At 36.9% G+C, this 15,751-nt stretch overlaps 1 protein-coding gene and 1 non-coding gene across 2 annotated transcripts in view; one reads left to right on the top strand and one right to left on the bottom strand.

Moving 5' to 3' along the window:
* Positions 1–669: 669 nt before the first annotated feature.
* On the bottom strand, positions 670–751 carry TRNAS-GCU (transfer RNA serine (anticodon GCU)). The gene has a single exon. It is a non-coding gene; the product is annotated as a tRNA-Ser (tRNA).
* A 338-nt stretch (positions 752–1,089) lies between these two features.
* KNL1 (kinetochore scaffold 1) overlaps positions 1,090–15,751 on the top strand; it is a 30,847-nt gene continuing 16,185 nt past the window's right edge. Inside the window, exons 1-10 of the mRNA XM_026704939.2 lie at positions 1,090–1,263; positions 2,604–2,653; positions 3,383–3,422; positions 4,189–4,248; positions 5,042–5,103; positions 6,424–6,470; positions 6,590–6,626; positions 7,016–7,053; positions 8,131–8,180; positions 9,127–13,683. Of these exons, the coding sequence (XP_026560724.1) occupies positions 2,622–2,653; positions 3,383–3,422; positions 4,189–4,248; positions 5,042–5,103; positions 6,424–6,470; positions 6,590–6,626; positions 7,016–7,053; positions 8,131–8,180; positions 9,127–13,683 (4,923 nt within the window). The 5' untranslated portion in view covers positions 1,090–1,263; positions 2,604–2,621. The remainder of the gene's footprint in view (positions 1,264–2,603; positions 2,654–3,382; positions 3,423–4,188; positions 4,249–5,041; positions 5,104–6,423; positions 6,471–6,589; positions 6,627–7,015; positions 7,054–8,130; positions 8,181–9,126; positions 13,684–15,751) is intronic.

The raw sequence follows: 15,751 nt of genomic DNA, 5'->3' as shown, positions 1-15,751 counted from the left end.
TAGTTCAAACTAGTTAATATGTCAAGCCCATAGAATGAGCTGTATTTTAAAAAAATAAAAACGAACCCTAAATCCACTAGCAAGAGCTCTCTCAGAAGAGGAATCCAAAACTCACGAAACTCTCAGCACTGAAATAATTCTAAAAAGTGTTTTAAGAAGTTTTATGGAAATGTTGGTCCTAAACTGCAGTGTGTTCTGTTTAGAGGTTGATGTTTGTGACTTGACTCTAAGTTTTGTTGTAAACTGCCCAGTTATTTTGAATTGGGTAAATCAAGTTAGCTATATTCTAAAAGTACAGAATTTACTTACATGTGTGAAAGATGAAATGTGTAAACTCTCAGTCTTTGAAATGACTATTGATTTCACGGAAAAATTGAATAATTAGTCCATATTTTCCTAGAAAATGAATAAATGCCTGATTCACCTTTCATCCATAATTATTTGTATTGGTGAGGGTTACTTGTACTGTTCATTTTTGTTAAGCAAGTTAACTGTAGAGTAACAGCAATTAATCCAAATGCGTTGTAACGAGATCTGTTTTTTTCCTAGAAGCATACACATATATACATACACACACACACACATATTCTTAAGTTTTCGGGATATATATATATATATATAATATTAAAGACGTAGTTGCAGTTTTATAAAAGTTTTTACAAAACACAACGACGAGGATGGGATTCGAACCCACGCGTGCAGAGCACAATGGATTAGCAGTCCATCGCCTTAACCACTCGGCCACCTCGTCGCGGAAGCTTAGGCTCTCTCCAACCTTATAAGAAACGATTCTCAGCAATGACTGTCTATTCACTTTTTGTTTGCCTATAGGCTTTCGCTTCTAAGCAGCGACAAATCGATATATTGTAGTATTTTGTGCCGATACACGACAAACATACACGGCCGGATTCTAAAAATTATTTGCTCGGATTTTTGCTATTCCTCCTCCCCCCACCCGCACATTACTTAGGCGCAGTGGCCACTTGGGGGAGTGGAGTATGATATTGTAGGGCAAGAAGAAACCGCCATGATGCAAAGCAGCCTTCAGGGGCATTAGAGGCGACGGCGCATGCGTGAAGCCTGGCGGTTAGTTTAAATCGGACGGCTACGGCGGCCTCAAGCAAACTGTGGCAACAATGGTCTGGAAAGTCGGCCGGGCCTGACAGCGAAAAAGGGATCTGGATTTAACCCGAAGCGGGAACCAAGCCTTGGTTGGCCTAAGTAACCGGTGTATGGTCGGGACAGACGCGAGTTCACGATTAGGTGAGGCGGGTTGGCGGCTGTTTTTCCTGAAGGCTCGTCCGAGTCGAGCCTTTTCCCGAATTCCACCCCGCCCCAAGCCCTTTCCCTCACGGCTAGCCGTGGGAAGGCAACCGGAGACCCGCCCCGGGTGACTCCATTTTCTTAAGAACTTCCAAACACCCCCCCGCTCCCCCATCTTCCCCTCCCTGTCAATGATTTCTGCTCCTCAGCTGCCCGCGGCCCACCCCGCAGAGGAGCAGTAACTCCTGTTGTAAGTTGGGAGGGAAGCGGAAAGGGCGTTACTTCAGCCCGAGCGAGAATCCTCGTCTTCATCAGGGAGGCTTGACCGTCGGTAGCTTCTGTAGTCTCAGGCTCCGTCTAGTGCGCGGGACTCTCCCTTGCCCTTTTGAGAGCGCGACACACGCACCCCCCTTAATGCCAGGTACAAGCTCCCGGGCAAACCAGCGCAGAAATGGCGAAGGGTTGGGGGTTGTTGTCTTTTTTCTCCTCTATTCAGAGGTTTCCCCAGGCAGCCCCTTAGACATTCCGGGTAGGAGCGGAGGTGGTTCTCCCTCTGGGGAAGGCCGCTGCCCTCCAGATGGACCTTCAGTGGCTGGTCTTCCAGATTCCCTTCTGGGAACAAGGTTCATTGCAAAGGAGAGTTCATCCCTGGTCTCGGGTTCACACTTGGAAGGGACCCCATTCAAAACACAGACTTACCAGCGGTTTCATTTAGTGACTGTTCAAAGTTACAACCTGCATTGAAAAATGTGACCGTTTATTACAGTTACAACCTCTCGGCCTATGGCCATCCCCATCATCATGTGATCAAAATTCATATTTATGACCATTGCTGTGTCCCAGGGTCATGTGATCACCTTTTGCGACCTTCTGACAAGCAAAGTCAATGGGCAAGCCAGATTCACTTAACAGCTGGGTTATTAACTTATCAGCTGCAGGGATTCACTTAGCAACAGTAGCAAGAAAGGTCGTAAAATGGGCCCAAAACTCACTTAACAAATGTTAACAACTTAACAACAAAAATTTGGGGCTCAATTGTGGTTGTAAATTGAGGGCTACCTGTACTGTATCAATCCATGCTTGAAACAATCACTTTGGTACTCTGTTCAAGGCAGCAAAGCTTCTTTGTTAAAATTCAATTCCAGTAATGGTTTCAGTATTTTAGGTTTTCTCTCAGGGTGGTCTTTGCTAGGTCATTGACAGCCAAAAATATTTTTTTCATTTACATTGTATTATACAAGGTGTGTTTATATTGTTTCCAGCCTGGAGAAAGGTAGCTTGTGCTTTGCCATTGTATTTTGATTGACTAGTGTCCCATTGTGTTTTGACTAATACTGCAGACACCAGAGGCTTCCAAAATGGACAAGATATATGCTGAGATGAATGAGAAGTAAGTTGAGCTTCTAGTGGAGGCCTTTTCTGTTGATGGGTTTTTCTTACCCTATGTCAGGGGTGTCAAACTCAAGGCCGGCGGGGTGCTTAAATCGAGCCTGCAGAGCTGGCCTGGAAATATCAAGGGACTGGCCCGCAGTGTCTCTGGTGGCTAAAGTGGGCCATGTGAAGGGCCCCTGCACCTCGTTTTTACCCTCTATAGCTTCCTACAACACTCTGCCGGCCAAAACCGGATTGAAAAGTGGGTCCAAAACAGGCCGAAAAACCTGCTTCTCATATAGCATTCTCACAAATGCCCCCAAAACGGCCCCTTTTCAGTTGGCAGAGTGCTGCAGGAGGCCATGGAGGGTGAAAACGAGGCGCAGGGCCTGTGTGTGGCCCCCCACCCCATTTGGGCCAGCAGGGTGCTACAGGAAGCATCGGCCCTGTCCTCTGCTGCCCCCACCCCCCACCCCCCCGGTTTTCTCACCGGCCTGCAGAGGAGAAGTACAATGCTGATCCGGCCCTTGAAGAAATCCAGTTTGACACTCCTGCTCTATGTAGTTCACAATAATGTGGTTATAGCTGTTTCTTAAGTTTTAAATGCTGTTTTTATTTTATCTTTTGAAATAGTAACTTTTTATTGTATGCATGTTATAAGTTTAATATATATACGTACTCCCGTACATTCTGTTGGTAATACATGAATATTAGGTTTCATACAGTTTTTGTTTTTCCATTATTTTAGAGACTTCACAGGTGGCACAAATAAAAGAAGAATTTCATCAGTAAGTATAACTTACCAGTATATTTTCCTTGTGGAAGAAAGTAATAATACTTTTATAACAAAACATTTGTTATAAAAGAACATTATTTTATTTTGTTACATGAACAATTTATCAATAAGATGTTGAGACTGATCTTTATATTTTTACCTAAGTCTAGTTAAGGCACCAAGCTAAAAAGCAGGAGACCATGAGTTGAGGTCCTGCCTTAGACATGAAAAACAGGCTTGGTGACTTTGGACCAGTTTTTCTCTCTCAATCCAACCCACCTCACCTCAAAGGGGAAAATTGTGGGGAAAATAGGAAGGCGTGTTGAATATGTTCACCTTGAGTTATTTGTAAAAATAATAAGGGCAGGATTTGTGTGTGTGTGTATTAGCATGTACTATTTGGATATTATTAGCTGAAAGCTTAATAATAAAATGTGAATTAGTATCTTGTTTTTGATGCGTAGCTACAAGACATGACCTTCAGGACATTTCTTAAGTAGTTGAAGTGTGTTAGAATCCATTTTTAATCCACTCTTTTTGAATTTTTACAAAATGGGTTGCTATTTCGATTATACTAATTGGACCATTTAAGAAATATCGTGCAGGTAAGTGCTTTCAGTCTTGGAACAGAGAGAGCCCAAATAATAGAGGTAAGCTATAGTTCTATACTATATGTTAAAATCAATGTACCTATCATTATCAAAACAACTGCTTCCTTCAGAAATTAACTTTTCGCAATATGAACACTATTTTCTGAACTATATTTATCTTCTTTTTAGATTTTAAAAACTCCCCGAACACCTCTTTGTGACTTAGGCACAGGAAATGAATTTACTCAGGTAAGCATTAGCATTTGTTGATTGGAAGAGAATCTCATTTAAAAAAATCCATATTTTATAGGTTATAGTAACTACAAAAGAAAATAATGTGACATGTTTATGTGGGAAAAATCCAACTGAAGATAATGAGATATAATTCTGGGGAAGTTTATTTAGGATGAGGCTGCAATGTTATGGGAATATTCTACAATGTTATTCCATAATATAACTGGGATTGTATTTTACCACCCACCACGGGCCTGAAGCATACACCTTGAGTGCAGTTATTTGTAAAACTGTTCTCGTGCTATCTCAATTTTTTTCCTGAAAAATTCCAAACAGGAAGAGCATATAATTTTTTGGCTTATTTCAGACTCCAATCACATCTAGAACACAGTGAATCATTTCCAGTTTTGGAAGATGTGCTTCTAGAAAAGTCAGAATAGTCAGAATAATGTATTATAGAATAATAATTAAATGTTGTGTTTTGCCCATTCCTCATGAACTGTACTGCAAACACAACACATTTACATGCCAAGAAAAAATTAAAATATATATCTTATCAGGCCCCTTACTTGAGAATCAATTAGTGTAGATTATGCTGCACAACACATTTACATGCCAAGACCAAGAGGAAATCAAATCGTGTTCATGGTTTTTGATCCTTTTTTGCATGTGATTAAATATCACAGATACACCCATCCTTTAATGTATGCTTAAATATAGGCAGTAAGTTATATGTCATGTTACCCATTTTGGATATTCTAGTCAAAAGATAATTTGTCTTTGAATTTAATTTGTTGTGCATGTACAGGAATGCAACGTTGAGCAACGGCAGAAAAACTCCAGGCGGGTGAGTTTTGCAGAAACCATAAGGTGAGTTTGTTGAAAAAGCATTTCAAATATAAATGCATCCTTTAATACCATATAAAAAACAATATATAATAGTGGCTACAGAATATTCTTCAAGAAGTTATACTGAGATCTTTCAATTGTTTTAAATATAAATATTACCCTTAATTTAATACAAAAGAAAGAAAGGAATTCTAAAGAGGAATCTCTTAGGTACTAAATGAGAATACGTTGTCTTCATTTACAGATATTTAATAATATGCAGTTAAATTGCTAACATTTAAGTCATTTAATACTAGCAATTCAAAAGTAAATAAAGTATATAGATTAGGATATGCAGTCCAAACATCTTAGTTGTTAAAAGCAGATTCTTTTCCAAAGAATCTCCAGTTTATGCCCAGAAATCACTTTGTAAGAGCAACTTTCCAGACACTAAATAGAATCAAGTTTGAAACAGAGTAGAGGTTAGAGAGCTTTAGAGAGGGCTGTAAAGCACTGTAAAGCAGTATATAAGTCTAAGTGCTAGTTCAAAGTCAGGGCTGATTGCAAGATTGGGTAATATAGTACAGCTGTGAAACTATCTGGAATCCAAGGAGAAAAGATTTAGAACAGGGGTCTCAAACACAATTTACCTGGGGGCCGCTGGAGGCAGAGTCTGGGTGAGGCTGGGCCGCACATAGAAGTGTTTAGCCAGCTAGCGACCCATGGAGAACTCACTAATATTATACTTTCATATCACGGTGGGGGCCACATGATATCGTCCTGCGGGCCGCAATTGGCCCGCGGGCCGCGAGAATGAGACCTCTGATTTAGAAGGTGTTTGGTTTACAAGTTGCATCTGTCAGCATTTCATAAAGCCTTTCCACATTTAAAAATGCAACTTCTTTATGAGGTTGCTGACAATTGCAGTTCATTCCCAATCACCTTTCTTTCTCCTTGAAATCTGAATAGCTACACAACTCTATTCAAACTATTATTTTTTTGCTGTATGTATGGTAGGAAAGAAACTAGACCAAGATGGCTGACTGAGTTCTAAAAAAAAAATCTATCTTGCAAGTAGCTAAGAATAATAAATATTTGATTTATTTTCTTGAGAGCTAAAGAATGAGAAAGGAGCATATCAAAGTTTTTCAATGTTTATAATAATGACTCGGTGTATATGATTTTAATGTTATATTGCATAATCCAATTGCCGTATCAATGCCATACTTAAGAACTATGTGGAATATAAGACTGGAAATTGCTTTTTTGTATGTTAAGCAAAGAGCATGATCTTTGTGTTAAATATAATTTCTTCTAAATTTATATTTTAAGTATAAATTCTAAACATATCACTGTTTTTAGGGTTTTTCCACATGATCCTCAAACTTTTGTTGAATTAAATCATGCAGGTGAGAATGTTTAAATTATCCTTAACTAGTACATATGGATAAAATAGATTATTACATTACTATGATTACTACATATGTTTCTTATAACTCTGATCATTTTTCACAATGTTCTGTTGTAGAACCTTCAAATGAAACAAATCAAAATCTGCTAAATGAGTAAGTTATTGAATGAATAGGATATCAAATAATTCTTTTAAAACAACCCCATCACTTTCTTTTGTATGCATTTATACTAATATTGGGGTTGTTTGTTTAGTACATTTAATACATTCATCTTTATCATGTTATCAGTGTTCCAGTTCACAATTCTAAAATTGTTGACTAAATGAACTGATCCATACTTGGAGCTAGAAGATTTTCACTAATAAGATGTTTTCAGACAAATCAATATTGTAACAGTATCCGTTATTTTGTTATTAAAATGCTAAATTTCTTAGAAACGTTCTACTAATTCCAACATTTATAATTTCAAATTATACTTCCTACTTATTTTGCTTAATTAGCCTTTTAATAAGTTAATTTTAAGTTGGGCTTTTTCCCCCCAGAAATGAAGTACGAGAAGCTACCCAGTGTGAGATAACTGGTAATATTTATTTTATTACTTTTATGCAAGTATTTCAATTTGTATGGCCACCCAATCAAAAAATATTCAAAGCTTTATTGATAGCTCTGCTTCATAAAAACATCATTGCTAAGTAGTAATATAAAATATGTTGCATTTATGACAGAGAAGCTTCTGAATCCTAATAGGCTCACATCAAATGGTTATATGATAAGATTGTTAAAAACTTATGAAGAAAACTGCCAGTTTTCTGAATTGCAGATAAATTGGATATAAGGGAAATGGTAGAATAAATTGTACAGAAGAAAAGAGCTAAATCAAGGGGCAATATTAGGCAATGCATTAGCAATAGCAAACAGCACTTAAGACTTATATTCTGCCTCGTAGTGCTTTACAGCATTCTCTGAGCATTTTACAATGTTAGTATATTGCCCCCAACAAGCTGGGTCTTCATTTTACCGTCCTTGAGCAGGTCGGGATTGAACTCCTGGAGTGAGCAGTGAGTTAGTTCTGCAGTATTGTATTCTTACAATTATGCCATCACCGCTCCACTTATAGGGAAGAATGTATCCCTATATGAAGGTGAAGGTGAAAAAAATAAAACTCGAGGGCATGGGCATTTGCAAAGAGAACAAAAAAAGTGTGCTAAGTGACATAACTTATATATTTATCTTGGACATCATGAGTTCTAGTCCTGCCTTAGACATGACAAACAGACTTGGCGACTTTGGGCCAGTCCTCTCTCTGAGCCCAACCCACCTCACAGAAAAATAGGGGGAGAAAGGTATGTTTGCTACCTTGAGTTATTTATGAAGAATAATAAAGGCGGGATAAAATGAAAAAACCAAACATCAATTGCCAGCTTATGCATATATCATTGTGGCTTATAATGAGTACCATTGCTGGAATAACAGAAAACAGAATGGAAACCAAATGGGACATGAGATGGATACTATAAAGAAACTTCTTGCATCTAGAAAATGTAATCTTTTGCTAGCACGAGGTTAGGGGAGAGAATAGATTGATTTTATAAAATATATATATATGTGGCATGTTAAAGTTAGCCAAAAGGATTTAATCCTATTTTCTTCCTCAAAGGGATGAACACTTTACTTCATGCTCCTATGCACACTTTGCAACAGATGGAGGTAAAATACACTAATTTTTAATCTAGGTAATCATATCAATTTAATACAGTATATTGGAATGATAAAAACATTGATAAATATTAGTACAAAAGATCTAAAAAGAAGCTAATACTGCTTTCAGTAGTTCCATGAGTTGATGGATAACTACTGTGTCAATTTCCTTTCGTAGTTACTTATTACTTTTGATAGCAACTCAAATAATACTTTAAGCTCTTATTTAAATGGATGATAGTTTATTTCATTCAAATTGCTTGGACGGAAGATTTAACTGGAGAGCTTTGGCTTGCAAGTTACAATGCCTGTTCATACATAAGAGAAATACAAATTTAATCATTTTCCATGGTTTTTTTTTTCTGATTTACATTCAACACTGATTTTTTATTCCATATTTTTTACTTTATACACTTGGCATACAAGTCCTCAAAACTTTCTCTTCATTACTCTGCTTTCATGTAATGTATTTAAACACCTTTCTGCCAGTAAACATATATTGAATCTTGAAGATTTTCTCCTTTCTTTAAAATAACTATAAGAATGCCTATTGAGAACATTTGGAATTTGTGATGCTATGAGTACTTATTAAAACTTTCTTTTCTTTGAAACCTGAGGTATAATCTGGACATTAAATATATGTAATTGATCTGAACAATTCTGGAAATGCCTCCCTTTTTATCTCCCCGCCCTTTATTGCAGATAATTGTTTAGTTTCAAAATTTAGGATTATTTCTTTTTTGCAACAGTTTTCAGTTTAACACAATCACATTTGAGCCCAGAATTATCAAACCATTCCCATTTTTATGAAATTCAAAAGATGAATTTAAAATAAGTAGAGTATTTTAATTTATTTATAGAAAAGACTGAACTTTGGTTTTCAGTATAACATAGGTTTGTAAAACATAGCTTAAATATAATTAGTTGTTAAAATGTCGGCACTTCTTTTTTATAGTGTCTTGATGCCAACCCTAGCCAAGAGTTGAACATCGTGAATAGAACACTGATTTTTTCAGAACAAAATGAAATGGATATGACATCTGGTCACACAATCTTGATTACCCATGACACCAAAGTCTGTCAAGAAACTGACAAACCCAAGAAAATAAATTTTGAATCATTTTTGTCTGAGATAAAACCTAAAAAAAAAGCTTCACAAGTTACAGAAACCTGCTTCTCATATAGCTCTGTACAAATGAATGAGATCAATTTATCTCAGCAGAAGACAGATACTGAAAAGACACACAAAATTAATTTAGGAGACTTTTTGGAAAGTTTAAGATCCACTAAATTGTTTTCAGCATCCTCTGATGAGATTATTCCTTCGGGTGGAGCAGCTTCAGAAAGAAGTACTTATTCTTCAAAACAAAATGCATGTTCTCATTTGCAAACAGAAAATTGCAACATGCCTACTGTCTTTGGAGAATTTGATAATAGGCAACACGGTGAAACCTCTGTTCTATCTTTTGAAAAAGCCATTCTTTCTGCTTCAAAGCCGTTAGGATGTGCTGAAAGTATGGATTTAATTACTGCCAATACAGAAAGACTTTTGCCATCTGGAACTAGTGCAAGTAGCATGATAAATCAACAACAGGAACTTGAAAAGGATAAATCAGTTACTCATAGCACAGTTAGCTGTACTCTAAGGACTTCAAATTATCAGCTTGATATTCAGCAAAACACAAATATGTCTCCCAGTAAAATAAATAACAAGGAAGCAAATATTAACCATAATTCTGCTGTCAGGATAACTAACAAGGACATCTTACCCGCACAAACCAGTTTTGGAACTATTACAGCACCTTCTGTCACTTCTGTGCCTATTCTCCATGGAGATAAAACTAATTTCTCTGAAGATATGGAAATGACCAAGAATTGTACAGGTTTAATCTGGGAAGTACATTCTAAAGGAACAGATAGCCCTGTTCATGGCTTAGTTCAAAAACAGAGAAATGATGTTTTTGAGTTAATGGACAGAACTAATTTTAGAGAGATTGAAATGGATATTACAAAAAACCATGCTTCCATGAATTCTTATCTAAACAGTATGCACCATTCCAACTTAGTCAGTAAAATGACTACTGCAGATCTGCAAAATTATCATGGGAGCATGGATTTAAATCAAAGAGTAAATCTTAGCGCTGCAAGAAACATAAACTTAAATACAAGTCAAGTTTCCAAGAATTTTAAAGAGCAGGTAGAGACTCCATTAGTGTCATATACTACTAGTGGTATCACTAAATGGACTAATTCAGCAATAGGAGATAGTACAATTAATAGAACAATTGGGCTTTCAAACAATGCAGTATCTTTAATACCTGAACATGAAAATGTCTTCGCTCCCAGTGAGAATATGGAAATAAGTAAATCTGTAGGATCCTTAAGACATAATTCTCTGAAGCCTGTTGCATTCTGGGATATACCACAGCAGTGGAAAAGTGCTAGTAGGAAAAGTATAACTGATTCAGATTCTGATAAGGTTATGGCATTACCATTGAGTAAAGACAATGAAATGGAGATTACCAAGAGCTGTACGGTGCCAGTAAATTACAACATGCTAGGGCATGAGAGAACCACTGAAGTGTTTCCCTTAGAATCTGTAGACAAAACTACTAATATATATATGGATGAAACTAAACCTATAACATGTATAATAAGTCGGCATGTAGAAAATTCTGGTTCCCAGATTATGCAACAGCAAAAAACAACTAGTCCAACCAAAGATAGGACTGTTGTGTTTTCCCTCAATGATGGGAACGAAATGGACATTACCAGAAGCTACACAGTAGCATTAAATCACGATGCTGTCACTTCTTCAGAAGATAGGCCTGTTCTATCAAATGTATCTTCAAATAAAACTATCCTATCTACATTAAATGATGCTATGGAAATAACTAATTCTCTGGCAAGTGAAACTCTTAGAAGTATATCTGACTTCCTTAATGTGCCAAAGCAAAATGCAGAAACTGGAAGGAAAACTATTGAATCAGATAGTGATATGTCTGTTGCATTTCCTTTGAGTGTGAACAATAAACTAGAATTTAGGAAGAACCTTACAGAGCCAGTAGAAAAAGCTCCTCAAGAACAAACTTCATCTTCTGAAGAGAATATCAACATTAATATATCAAATCATATGCCAGTAAATAAAAGCATGTCTTTTGCTCCTGCAGATAAAACGGTAATGTTTGTGCATAATAATGACATGGAAATCACAAAACCAATAAGTATGACATCTATAAAAAATATTGGCTTTGAGACTTTGCAATTAACAAACAAAGAAAATGGCAAAGCGATTCTGCTAAAATCAGCCAAGGAAGGAACTGATCTGTGTTTGGATGAAAATGAGATGGAAATGACAAGAAGTCATACAGTAGCAGTCAACTGTGAACTCCAACATGCGAAGGCGGCTCCTCAGAAATTAATTTTAGATCCTGCAAATGAAACCAGTTTGTCTGTACATAATAATTATGAAACAATAAGTAAATCCTCAAGTCTTGTTCCTGCAGAAAACACCATGATTATGAGGAATCATGATATGGAGATGACAAAATCTTTATCAGCTGAAATTTTCAAAAATAGTCTAAAATGCTTGGCACGGAAAAGAAATTTAAATTGTGAGTCTACTTTAGCAGACCCGGTTAAAATTAGTGTTTTTGCCCAACAGCATAATGAAATGGAGATTACAAAATGCCACACAGTGTTAGTTAACCATGATGATGTTTTCCATAATGAAAAGATTCTGCAAATACCTGTTCAGAGTAATATGGATGCTGCAGGATTTCCTACAATTGCCAAAAATCCTGAAGAAAATTTTCATAAGAATAAGACTGAACCAGAAAAGAATACTGAATGGGAGTTCTCTTCAAACCAAACAGCTAATGAGCCAGTAAATACTAATATGCATGCAGTATTATTTGATGACAAAACAATTGAATATTGCCAGGTTGCTAGCCAAACTAAGCAACTTTTTCCTTTCAATGAAACCAATGCATTCACATCTTATCAGGATGGCACAGAAGCTACAAGTTTGCACTCTGATGCTATAAGTTGTGGGAATCTGCAGGAATTTAAGAAAGAGATGCTAGGAAAAAATATGGAACAGAATCATGAGGAAAAGACAAATTATCTGGAATTTATTAAAAAAAACACAGTTACCAACAAGGAACATAATTGCTACCAGCTGCCTGCTGAAAAACAAATACCAAGCACTTCCAGAATGTCAAAAGAAAAAACAGTTGCCTTTTCAGATGATGGGAACATGGAGGTAACTAGCAACTACACAACAGGAATTGAAAGGATATTTATGAGTGATAGAAATGAACGTGAGTTACATTCCCTTGGTACATCTAATGTGGAATTCTCCGCTTCAATAGTTGATTGTGAAAAGAACTTAAATATCGACAAAAGTAAATCTGAAAAGTCCATTGTCCGAATGCAGCAGAGCATTTTGAATACTAAAGAGAGACAACTAGAGCCTTGCACAACTAAAGTTAATAATCATATGAAGGAAACTACCTCAATTGTAGATTCAAATAAAGAGAATGAACTGATATTTCCTACCAGAAAGTCCTCTCTAGCACCAGCCCTATCTGATGAAATTGGTTTAAACAGAAAAAAAACCCTATTAGATGAAAGCAAAATGGAAAAAGATGACCTTAAAAAAATATCTCAGTCAATGCAATTAGATGATATTACTATAAAAGCAACGGATGTTCTTCCATATGGTGACAAAACCGGAAAGAAACCTGAATGGGGAAGCTTTTCAAAAGATCAGCATAACAATTTGAAATCCAGTCCCATAAATATCGTACTTCCAGTGGAAGAGCCAGTCATTTTAAACAAAGGATCTAGTGTTGTCAGCAACTGTCCAAAGTTGCAAGATATTGAGAAGAAACCAGAACTTGCTCTGTTTTCTTGTGATGATGAGACCAATCTTAGTGAAGAATTGCCCGAGCTGATAATGAAGCCAGATTGCTCCTTGAAAGAAGACAGAAGAATTGAATCCAATGCAATGGCTTCTAAAGCAGGGATAAATAAAAGTTCTACTGAGGGTATTCCTCTTAGTGCATCTTTAAATACAGATAATAGTAAAATAAGAATAATGCCCTTGGCTACCTTCCCACCTAAATTACCAAATAAAAGAAAATCTGCCCTTTCCAACACAGAAGCTCCTGCTGCCAAATTGGACAAAAACTCAGAAATTCAAGATTCCGAAGTCTCTTTGCTTACAAAGAGTTCCTTAGACAAAATAACCCAGAAATCGGATCCTTTTTACATAGATGAAGAACTGCTTCCTTCATATGCAGCGGAAATGGATTCTAATGAATCTTTATGCCATGAAGTGCCAGGAAAATGTCCTGATGAGATACATGAAAAAATGATCATTAATAATGAAATGTTTGAAACCAATCAAAAATTAAAAAGACCTATAAATCAAGAAAATGAGGACATTCAAGAAGAAAAAAAGTTCAAGAAAGATATGGACTGGAATGATATCACAGAACAAAAGCAGGTTGGTAAAAATTTACTATATTGATAGATTCTTGCAAACAAAAAGTAATTACATATCAATAGGATTTTATTTTAAAGAAGTTCAATAGTACCTACAAATTAGCTAGGTAATACTGGAAAACTGATTATTTCAGTTATAATGCTGGCACCTGTGCCTTGAGAATAAAAATACTCTAACAAAAATGGTGGTAATGAATAGATTATATAACTTTAAAAAGACATAATTTTAAATTAAAGGTGTATAATCTTTAAACTTTGCTTTAACCTCTTACCCATTTTTCTTTTACATAAACCTGTGTGTATAGTAGAAGAAAATGACTTTTTATCATGGAGAAACTTAGATGATTAAAAGTAGCTTTTAAAGCTAATCAGAATTATTTTTGAAGTGTTTTTCATTTTTCTTTCACTAGTTTTCTGTTATGCTGAATATAATTAATAAGCAAACTTTCCTATGCTATATTTGTTAGGACTGTAAGGAGTGATCATATTTTTGGCAAGTACAAATTCATTTTGACATTGTTTATATTAAGTCATAGCTCAGTTATGTTTTTATTGAATAGCTTTTTATGACATTTTCTAAATTAAGCCACATGCAAGTACTAAATTTAAGCATAGGTTTTATAGATAAGAAAGAATATATGGTTAGATGTGGGTGGCGCTGTACTGTGCTGGTTTTCTTCCTCCAGGGCTGATTCCAGCCAATGTTTATTGGAAGCATCCTCTACTCTGCAGGGTTCTGTACTCTCCCCACTCCTGTTTTGACACCTTAGGTATGAAACTTCTGGATGAGATCATCTGTCACCATGGAACAAGCAAAGAAAATCTATGGTTTACAAGCATTTTGCTGCCTTATTAGCTCCCTTTAGGATCCAGCTTCTGCCCTGGCAATTTGCTACATATTTCTGCTTCAACCACTTTCACTTTCACTCTTTTTCTTCAGATCCTGAATGCTGCAGAAAGATTTTATTTGCTTGCTTGCTTGCTTGCTTGCTTGCTTGCTTGCTTTCCTCTACTCTTCAGCCTGGAGTCATGGTTTTTTCCTCCCTCTCTCCAGCCTTGCAATAATTTAGCGAATGAGGTTTTGAAAAGGGATACAGACTGAAGGGCAGAAGTAGAGAGTTTAGTTTTAGCACCTTTTTTGGGGGGGGGGTGGGTGGGAGGAGAAAGATCAACAAATCTGCCCCTCCTACCTTTCTTTTCTTTCTTTATTGAAAAATGGCTTTCTTTGGGAGGGAGATGGTTAAAGCAAAGGAAAGATTTTGGGAAGATCGCCCAGAAGCTGCCACCTTTGTAGCTTTCTCAAAACATAGCAAGAGTTAGGAGAGAGTTTGCATCTACCGACTGCCAGCCGACTGGGGGGGAAAAAACTCTGAAAAGCTAGGAACTGGTCCTTGTTTTGCCTCAGAACGTCAGGGGCACCTTGACAGAAAGAAGGACAGCAGCAGAACCAGAAAAGACCCAGGATGAGTTAAATGTTTTCCTTCCCCTTTGTTTCTTGCTAGCTCCTAGGCCACATTCCTCCCCCTCTCCTGGAAGCAGCCACCATTTTGAAAAACCCGTAAGGCATTATGACTATTCTGAAAATGGAACTTATTTCCAGGCTGCAGTCATGTGGTCTAGGAGAGCAGCTTGCTTTCATTCCCAATGCAACAGACCTTCCAGAAGGAAGTCTGAATGAAAAGGTAATGATCAGCAACTGAAGTGGGGGGAGGAGCCTGTGAAACCCCAAGGGGAGAGCATTGAGTATCTCAGAGGATGGGGGAGGCCTGAGGCAGGTGGGCTAGTGCCTGGACTAGGCCTCCCAGCATCTCTTCTAGCCCTGAGGCACCCCATGCTCTACTTAATGACCCACACATTCATTTAATGATTGCACTGCCAGGAGCAGCTGATCATTACTTGAGGCAGTTAATATCCCAACTTCCAACTGTAATGGGCAGGCTCCATTATGGTTGTAACTTGAGGACTACCAGTATATCACTTCCACTGATATGCAGTCTGTTTTAAAACTCCATTATCGTGTAATGAACAGGCAGTTTATTTTCTTTTACTGAGAAAAATAAGAAACCTAA

Source organism: Pseudonaja textilis, chromosome 1, assembly GCF_049901715.1.
Source record: "Pseudonaja textilis isolate UNSWEBS1 chromosome 1, rPseTex1.2, whole genome shotgun sequence".
Taxonomy (NCBI): domain Eukaryota; kingdom Metazoa; phylum Chordata; class Lepidosauria; order Squamata; family Elapidae; genus Pseudonaja; species Pseudonaja textilis.
The sequence above is the reverse complement of the archived record's forward strand: the minus strand, read 5'-3'. Positions and strand labels throughout refer to the sequence as shown.